The following is a 9,379-nucleotide window of genomic DNA, read 5'->3' as shown; positions in this document are numbered from 1 at the left end:
ACAACATTTGTCTGTCAAGGCTGGGCAATGATGTCAATTTCAGTAATTTCTAATTTAACAATTTCACCTTGTGTAGAGATTGGCGCCCCCAAGTGGTAAGCTGTTTCTGCTTGCTACTTACTTCCTACTCACAGCCTGTCACAAAAACACAATTTGTTCATATTCCTTTAGTTGAATGAAGCATGCCAGAAATGTCACATTGTGACATGTATATATCCTCGTAGGAGTTAGATGGGATCAAGACTTTGCATAGTACTGTACATTTTGCAGATGAAATAAAAAACAACTTTGTAGATGCTAAATTTCAGCACAAATGTTTCTTTAAAAAATAATTTAATTTAAAAAATCTATTGACACAAACCTAGACAAATTGTGACTTTTTGGGAGCCCTTTTAGTAATTCAGTCCCGGGTCTAAGACCTTATTTTCCGGCCCCAGCCCCCCTGTCTCCGGCCCTGGCTGCAGCCACGAGCCGATCAGTTCAGCTCTGTGTCACACGGGGCGCCCGCTCCTCCGCGGCTCACTTTGTTTTCCGCGTGATGCTGCTCTTCCCTTCAAAGCCGAGGAAAGTCAGGGGCTCATGTGTCAACATCCAGGGTTTCCCCGGGGAGGAATAGCATTAGCGTTATTCCAAATAAAGAAAAGCAAAACAAAACTCAAAAACGCCTGATGTTGCTTTGAAGAACCTTTTATTTTTGTTAACAAATTACTTCTCGGAAGTATCGGGGGTTTTTTTTACTTCAAAGACTAGAAGACGACCTAAGGCTCCTGCTGCTTTGACGTTAGCTAACGTTATTTTAAAGGATGACAGAGTACAAAGTGCGAATAGCGTCTCCAGTCATTTAATAACATCTGGGGAAACGTTAGCTTAGCCAGCTAGCCTGGTAGTTCGATTAGACAGAGGAAAGGCGGCGAAACACACTGCTGACATGATGTTTCCTCAATCGAGGCACTCGGTAAGTTGGCCGGTTGAACTTCTCCCCGGGTGGAAACTGAGCTAACGCTAGCTAGCAACACACAGCTGATACATATCGCTGCTTCCTGCAGGTAGCTGTCATCGTCACAGTGCAGGCACTGTGGCAGCTTAGCTCTTTACCTCGAACAAACGGCGAGCTATACGGCTCACTTATGTGCAGACACAGTCTATCGTTAGCTAGCTTCTCTTAAGACCGAGAAAGTTGGAGTGATGTTGTGCGTTGTTTAGACGGTTTTAACACCCCTTTTGCTACTTGCAGCAAACCACAACGCACATTTAAGCATGCATTCATTTTGAGAAAATATACTTTAAATGTTGCGAAAATAGGGCAGGTTTTTACTGAACATTTGTTAACTATTATAGGACTTTGTTTATTGGCGACTTTGGGGAATTAACACTTTAATTTAAAACGATCAATTGCTAGTATTAGTATAATAATGTGTAACAATAAGTGCATAAATGTGTGAGTACATAAAAGTGTGATTATTTACAAATGTACTGATTATTTTCTAGATCAAATGGCACATTACTTGTTGTGCAGAGTCAGACTCTTACAAAAAATATGTCCCACCTGACCCTCCTCAGGATCAGCTGATTTTGTGTGCCTGTGTTTGTTCAATAACCTCAATTGAAGCCATGGAAAATCTTACTTTCATACTCGATATTTTCTGAGTTAAATCCCCTGAAGTGCGTACAGATTGGTTGAAATAAGTTATAATTTTTAAGGCACTTTTAAGCCCCCATAACGTCTGAAGTACATGAAAGCTGAAATGCTGAAAAGAATGTATAGCCATTGTCCACATGAGCAACATTATTGCGTAAACAGCAGCAATGTTAAAGGTATCACTGATCAGTATGTGACCACTGCCTATTATGATGCACAGTTTTAGATATGAAAAGAAGAGAATGAAGATATTCATCTAGACATTCTGTGCCAGTCATTGTCCTGGCCCTGTAGAAATGACAAGTATCCGATACTAAGATCTTCAGTCATTGCTGTTGTTCACAGTCTGATGATAGAAGCAGGTCGACAGATAAGGGCTTGGCATTATGAAGAAGAGAAATTCTTAGAGAAGCAATGAAGGCTCCAAAGCTTCTGAGTACTTCGGAGGTTCTCAGGGCTCGAATGCTCCTATGTACTTTGATATTGTACATGTACACGATTGTCTGAAAATATTCATAGTATGAATGTAAAATTATGCACCAATTCATTAAATATGCTTAAGTTACTGTAAAAAAAATCAGGTAGGAGCAGATTTTATGTAAAAACAAAGATACTGGAGAAACTCAAACCAGAGTGTGCCTGGCATTTTTGTTTAAACAAAATCTAAATTCAGTTAGTTTCAAATCATTTTAGTCAACTATATTTTTAATGGTATATTAAATGTAGACAGATGTATCTACTTTCACTAATAGTTAGCAATAGCTATTAGTGAATGTGAAACAAGTACAAATTAAGAAAGCTGGCATACAGCCTCATATATGTTTATATGCCAAGTTCTGTTCAAAAAAAGAACATGTGCATGATTGTTGGCTAGTTTCAACATGTGACTGCTCTTTGCTGTTCCTCTTTCTGAGGGGGGTGGGCTGTGTCATATGTCTTTCCTCTCTGAACGTGACCATGGAACAACTTGCATGCTGTGCTTCTGTTTTACTTCTCCAGACCCGCCTAGCGATTCCTTCAATTACCGTTACGCATTCTCATACGTTTGGAGCTTTTCCATTTTTTGTCAAATTCAAAAACATGTAGCTCAATCAGTGAATTGACTTATTGTTTTATGCCTACAGGTTGAGCTAATGCTGATCGTTTCATTGCTACTGCAGGTTCACCCATTTCCGATCTAGCCAGTTTCATCACTTCTTTTTTGCACACCTGAAACTGGTCGCATTCGTGCAGAGTTGTGATTTCTGTGATCTCCATGTAACCGGCTGCATCGGGCCTCTCTCTTCAATCCCATAATCCGGCTGGAAACCTCTTGCTCTTGTGCCACTTATTTAGAGAGTAATGAGGTTTAAAGAACCAGATAAACCATGGATTACAGCTTTGGACTGTTGGTTTAAGTGTAGTCTATACATAACCGGACTTCTAATGCAGCCTCTAAATACCTCTCACATATGGTCAGCATGGACACACTTCTGTAAACACATTTCCTCAATCAACACACTTTGTGGCTCAGACAGATGTTTCATATCCGTACCTTTAAGACAGCTGTGACTGTCTGTAGACAATTCACAGTTGTGTGCTGTTAATCAAACACCCAGCTACTTTCTTTATCTCATTTTATGATGTGCACACAGACATGTGTACATCGTAGGACGCATGTCTGTGTGTACATGGTACGGCTGAGTCTGAGCTTTCTTTTAGCTATCCTCTCAAAGGGTTAATCTGCAAGGTCAAACTGCTGCTTTCAAACAAACCTAAACAAACCTTCATTAAAACACACATGCTCTGCAGCAGGGAGCTCTCATATGTAAAGGATGATGATTTTTCTTAGAATTTCTTATTCGCCTTCTCGAAGCTGAAAATCAACCAGACACCTTCTTGTGTTTCTTAGGCATCCTCTCAGTCCAGCCAACCTCTCAAGTTCACCACCTCTGATTCCTGTGACCGCATCAAGGACGAGTTCCAGTTCCTCCAAGCACAGTACCACAGGTATTCATTTAACACATCCATACACACCTAATTTAATCTCTAATATAAGTCACACACTTTCTTCCTGCAGTGTTTTGTTGTTACTGTCTTTTGTGAAATGGCCTCATTTAAGGCAGCTAATTATTCAGAAATGGACTTCATAATGTCAGTCAGCTTTTAGTGAACTTACTTTCTTCACTCAAACGATCCTCAAAGTCATTTTTGTCATTTTATAGGCATGCTTCTGTTTTCAGAACCGCTGCCCCTTCTAGATTTTGGTGAAACAACATGAATTTGTCCTAGATATGGGTATCCGGTAAATAAATATATTTAAGGAATGTTCATTTTATTATTGTAAGGTTATTTAAACAAATGGTTTCATATTACAGTAAATGCTGAATGCCCTTTTTTTGCTGAAAAGTAGATGAGAGGATTGATATAATTCTCATGTCTGTATTCTAAACATGAAGCTTAAGCCAGCAGGCTGTCAGCTTAGCTCAGAGTAAACAAGACAAGTTGTGGAATTAGTATAATTCCCCCAAAGTGCAGTTATCCCCAAACAGGATGAATACATACATTTTGCTTTCGAGCTGCTCTTTCTCATATTATATTTCTACACTTCTTACCCAGTTTGAAGCTGGAGTGCGATAAGCTGGCTTCTGAAAAGTCAGAGATGCAGCGTCACTATATCATGGTAAGTGTGGTAACTCATTTCTGTGGTATGCTGCATATTTAGTTTTTAAATCTCCCACCACAGTCTCATAGTGTCGCAATAGATATGCAGAAATCCTCAGGTTTACTCACTGCATGATGAGGCACAGATAAAAAATGACTACACATCTCAAAATAGAGTATAAAATGCATACATGAAAGAGAGAGTAATTAATCAAAAAGGGTTGTTGTGTGTGCGCGTGTCTTTGTGTAGGCGTGTTCTAAATCTTTTACTTGTCATCCTCTGTGCACTGTAGTACTATGAAATGTCCTACGGGCTGAACATTGAAATGCACAAACAGGTAATCATCGTCTTCATTCATCCATCCGTCTAGTAACCCGGCTTTCTTTGTGTGTTGGTCTGACCATTTTTGTTTTTCTTCTTTTGTAGGCTGAAATAGTGAAGAGACTAAATGGGATCTGTGCTCAGGTGCTGCCTTACCTGTCACAGGAGGTAATGATTCACCTTTTACTTAAACTTTACACCCACTGGCACTTTTATTTTGGTACACGTTGAGAGTACCAGATTGGACCCATCTGGAAACAGTCTGGTCATTCTTCTCTGGCATCAACAAGGCATTTTGGCCCAGAGAACTGCTGCTCACTAGATATTTTCTCTTTTTCCCACCATTCTCCGTAAACCCTAGAGACGATTGTTTGGGAGAATCCCAGTAGATCAGCAGTTTTTGAAATACTCAGACCGACAATCACGACTTAAGTCGCCTTTTTTCCTCTAAATGATGCTCAGTTTGAACTCGAGCAGGTTGTCTTGGTCATGTCTACATAACTAAATGCCCAATGCTGCCTTGTGATTGGCTGTGTTAGCAAGCAGTTGAACTAGTGTGTGGAACAAATGGTAAATGGCCTGTATTTATATAGCGCTTTACTAGTCCCTAAGGACCCCAAAGCACTTTACATATCCAGTCATCCACCCATTCACACACATTCACACACTGGTGATGGCAAGCTACATTGTAGCCACAGCCACCCTGGGGCGCACTGACAGAGGCGAGGCTGCCGGACACTGGCGCCACCGGGCCCTCTGACCACCACCAGTAGGCAACGGGTGAAGCGTCTTGCCCAAGGACACAACGACCGAGACTGTCCAAGCCGGGGCTCGAACCGGCAACCTTCCGATTACAAGGCGAACTCCCAACTCTTCAGCCACAATCGCCCAAAGTGGTCGATGCATAATATTGATGAGAAAGTTTTCTTTTCTTTGTTTTTTACTCCAACTTTCTGTTTTAAAGAGGAAATCTGTTTTTGTCGAAGCTTTTCTTGTGCGTATTTGTCTCTGAACTTGTGATCTTTGTTTTAGCATCAACAACAAGTCATGGGCGCTATTGAAAGAGCCAAGCAGGTCACACCTCCTGAGATGAACTCCATCATACGTGTGAGTTTGTCATTTGTAATGTCCACCAGATGTTGCTTCGTAGCATGCTGGTTAGGTAATTTTGACTGGGGATGGGCCCGTTTTGCTCCCTCATTGATGGAAATTTGTCTGTGAACACTTATTTCTAATTGTCAGGTTTCTATTGGCTGAGTGAACAACATTTACCACATTGTTGTTTTTGTGTCACTTCTGTTTAACCGTATTAATAGCAAGAGAATAAATGATGTGGTGTGGTTTGCTTTCTGCAAATTTGGAGAAATAGAGATATGAAACAGAGATAAAATGCCACGTTGGGTTTCTTTAGCATAATGATCACCACAGTCCTGCGTGCTTGGAGTTTGTGCTGCAAGTGTGATAACTAATCACACTAGTTTTATAGTGTTCACACTTCTTTTTTTTACAGATGGTAAACTTATATTATCTAATGTGTTGTTTTTGCAGCAACAGCTTCAGGTGCAACACCTGTCCCAGCTTCAGGGCCTGGCTTTGCCAGTAGCCCCGCTTCCCCTGGGCCTCACCCCACCCACTCTGCCCGCCGTCTCCTCCAGCTCCGGCCTGCTGTCCCTCTCCTCCATCCTGGCCAACTACTCCCACGGCCAGCCCCCGCTAGCGAAGGAGGACAAGGCCAGAGATGTCGCAGAGAGAGCACCTAGAGGGGATGATGGAGACAAGTCAGACTAGTGCAGAAAGAGCGAGGAGGTTTGGAGAGGGATGGTATGGGGTGTAATAAATGTCACAAAAAAAGGAAAGGGTGTCTGGAGGCCTGTCTACTGAGTGTCAATGTAGAAGAGTAATTGCAAGGATGATTAGCAAAAGGACCGAGCTTAAACTTTTGTAAGTGCTGAAGATGAAACTCCTGAATGGCTGAGAGTAAATGTTCTTATTATTTAGTGGTAATAGACTTGGTTCAGGCTTCTAGACTTTAATAGATATGTGGGGTTTTTAAAAAAAAAAATTTTGTTCAAGCCACTGTTGTTAGGCTTAAATCAAGATAAATGTTTTCCCATTTGGAGAGAGAGCTAAGAAGGAAACACAATAGCAGTACCCTGGTAGATAACCGTCAGATTTATTTTCTCTTCCATTTTTTGTTATCAGATCTGTTTAGTGTTTATTTCCACGTCCTCTGTAGTCCCTCTGATTGAGTCTCAATGCAGTCTGCCAGTCATAAAAAGCAGTTTTAACAACTCCACTCCCCACATACTGCTTCGCTGTTGCTCACGACTTGCTAAAATGAAATCATCTTTTTCCAAAACGTTAACTGGAGCAGTTTTGTCAGTAATTCCATTAATTTACTCTGTTAAGTGTTATGTTCTTCATTATTCCCAACCGTTGGATGCATTACCAGAGCTGTGTGCGCATTAGTCCCACATAAATCGAGTTGTTTTTTTTTAATTTCAGAAAGATCGTTGGTTTGTACAAATGGTAAAGTAGCCAACTTGGAAGTTAATATGTAGTAGGTAGGCCTAGCTGCCCCTGTGAGCTCCACATGGGATGTGGACCATTGACAAAAGATCATGGACCCCGCGTCTTTAAATGATAAGAATAGATGCTCCGAAAAAACCCCCAACTCATCTTGTTTTTGTAAACTGAGACAGGTTCTTATAAAACATAAAGATTCCTGTGTGTTAGAGTGAATGTGATTGGAAAGAAGAAAACACTTTAACTTTACTTTTAAGCACCTTTTGTGTTCTCCTTTGACCCCCCCCCCCCCTTGTTCCTGCCCTTTCCCCCTGCGGGTCCACAAAATTGATCCCAAAATAGGATCTAAATGTTAAAACAGTGTGGTTTTGACATACAGCCAAGCGTTGTGTTTTTATAGGTTAGCAGAGCTTTTTAGTTTTAGCTGAGATTGCGTTAAGTACCACCTTTCTTTTTATCTGTGACTACACAAACCTGACATTCTCAGCATTTTGAAACACGAGCTGTATTCCAACCACATACTTACTGTCTTCATTATACACTATGGGTAGCAAGCTTTTCATGTAGGTAATGTGCAAAAAAATTTAATATGCTGTTTTTGTATTAATGAGAGTGACTTCTTTTAGCTTTGTTACCATCATGGAGATGTGGTGAGATTTTGTTTTCGGCTTTTTCTACCTGTGATCAGCTCCCACGTATAATTTCTTGTTGTTGGACAGTCATTTCCTCCCAGTTTTGTTTGAATTCTGACAAATGTGATTATTGAACAGAGCTGTAATTCACTTTCATTATTATTGTTATTGTTATTATTATTATCATTAATAATAATAATAATAATAATAATAATAATAATAATAATAATAATAATAATGAAGATGAGCAGTATAGCTTTAAATAGCTTTATCACCTTTAATATAAATAAGGATGTTATGTACAAATAGCAATTAACCGTTTGACTCATTCATTAATATAGATTATTAAGATATCAAAATGTTATTGTTGAAAGAAGCATGATTAAAATGAATTGGATCTGCAGTGTTAAAGAGCAGCAGTTCAGCTGACCACTTCCAACCAGTCACATGAAGGTCAAACTAAGCATCAGAATGGGGAGGAAAGGTGAACGTGGCACGGTTGTTGGTGTCAGACGGGCTAAACTGAGTATTTCCAAAACTGCTGTTCTACTGGGATTTTTCCCAGAGTACTGCGCGTTTACTTTATTCAAACGCCCTCCAGAGAAACCAGATCTCAATCCAATAGAGCATCTTTGGGATGCAGTGGGACGGGACGTTCGTGTCCTGGAAGTGCAGCCGACAAATCTGCAGCAGTTGTGTGGTGCTGTCATGTCGATGTGGATCATAATCTGTGAGCAGAGTTTCCAGCTTTTTGTTAAATCAATGACAAATGTTCTGAAAGCCAAAGGTATTCCAACCTAATACTAGCAAGGTGTACCTAATAAGGTGGCTGGTGAATGTAATTTGAAGTGGCTTACAATTACTATAATATGTTTTAAATGTAGTGTATTGATGTTGGAAACATCAGGAGGCATTCTTTGGTAGTTTAGCCATGTTAGACTAATTTAGACTAAAAGTTGATCAGTGTTAAACGATAACAGTAAAATGAATCTTTAGTAAATACGATCCAGGCTACACACACTCAACAACTCCAAACCTGCTAGTTTAGTAGTGCAGGTTCAGGCCTAGAGGTAAAAGCAGACTGTTGGATTTTTATGTTGTTATATCTGAAAAGGAGCAGCTGCTCACAGATGTTTTCAACTTTAACCGATAATAATAGGGAAATGATTCAAGTGACATCTAAGAAAATGAAGATGACCGTTTTCGAAAATGCTACCCAGGAGGTTATATGCGTGTTGATAATTTCCCATTTTTGTGATCTTATATATGAAAACTTGTATGCATAATGTTTGCAGTTGGTATGTGGTATAAAACTGGTGAACAGCTCAAGTTTATGGCTGAGAAATGTTCATTTTTTAGGCAGCAGAGGGCAGCAGTGCTCTTCCAGTGATTTATTATGGGTTATAAAAAGCATGGAAACAGCCCCAGGTTTATCTGTCTTATTCAGTCACATTATTGCTTTCCTCTCTTGTCGTTTTTATGATTGTATGCTGACCACAGGTACACTGCAGGTGTGTCAGCTGTCCCCCCCCCCCCCCCCCCCCTGTAATGTGAGTGCTTTCCAGAGCTTTGATAACCCAGTTTTTAATGTCCAAGCATAACCCTTTTCCCTCTGTT

The 9,379-nt window shown here is 40.2% G+C and overlaps 1 protein-coding gene across 1 annotated transcript; it reads left to right on the top strand.

Moving 5' to 3' along the window:
• Positions 1–537: 537 nt before the first annotated feature.
• Positions 538–7,953, top strand: LOC113012333 (amino-terminal enhancer of split-like). Its single transcript, XM_026152461.1, has 7 exons — positions 538–955; positions 3,531–3,628; positions 4,238–4,301; positions 4,576–4,620; positions 4,710–4,772; positions 5,637–5,711; positions 6,153–7,953. The coding sequence occupies exons 1-7, from the start codon at positions 929–931 to the stop codon at positions 6,390–6,392; spliced, it is 612 nt and encodes a 203-aa protein (XP_026008246.1). The 5' UTR covers positions 538–928; the 3' UTR covers positions 6,393–7,953.
• Positions 7,954–9,379: the final 1,426 nt, after the last annotated feature.

This window comes from Astatotilapia calliptera, chromosome 19, assembly GCF_900246225.1.
Source record: "Astatotilapia calliptera chromosome 19, fAstCal1.2, whole genome shotgun sequence".
NCBI classification, from domain to species: Eukaryota; Metazoa; Chordata; class Actinopteri; order Cichliformes; family Cichlidae; genus Astatotilapia; species Astatotilapia calliptera.
The sequence above is the reverse complement of the archived record's forward strand: the minus strand, read 5'-3'. Positions and strand labels throughout refer to the sequence as shown.

What these genes read in the sequence shown, in the direction of transcription:
- LOC113012333 (XM_026152461.1), top strand. Translation starts at nt 929, where the DNA reads ATGATGTTTCCTCAATCGAGGCACTCG. An exon ending in TTCCTCAATCGAGGCACTCG is followed by an intron (nt 956 to 3,530) that starts GTAAGTTGGCCG and finishes TGTGTTTCTTAG; the next exon opens with GCATCCTCTCAGTCCAGCCA. An exon ending in CTCCAAGCACAGTACCACAG is followed by an intron (nt 3,629 to 4,237) that starts GTATTCATTTAA and finishes CTTCTTACCCAG; the next exon opens with TTTGAAGCTGGAGTGCGATA.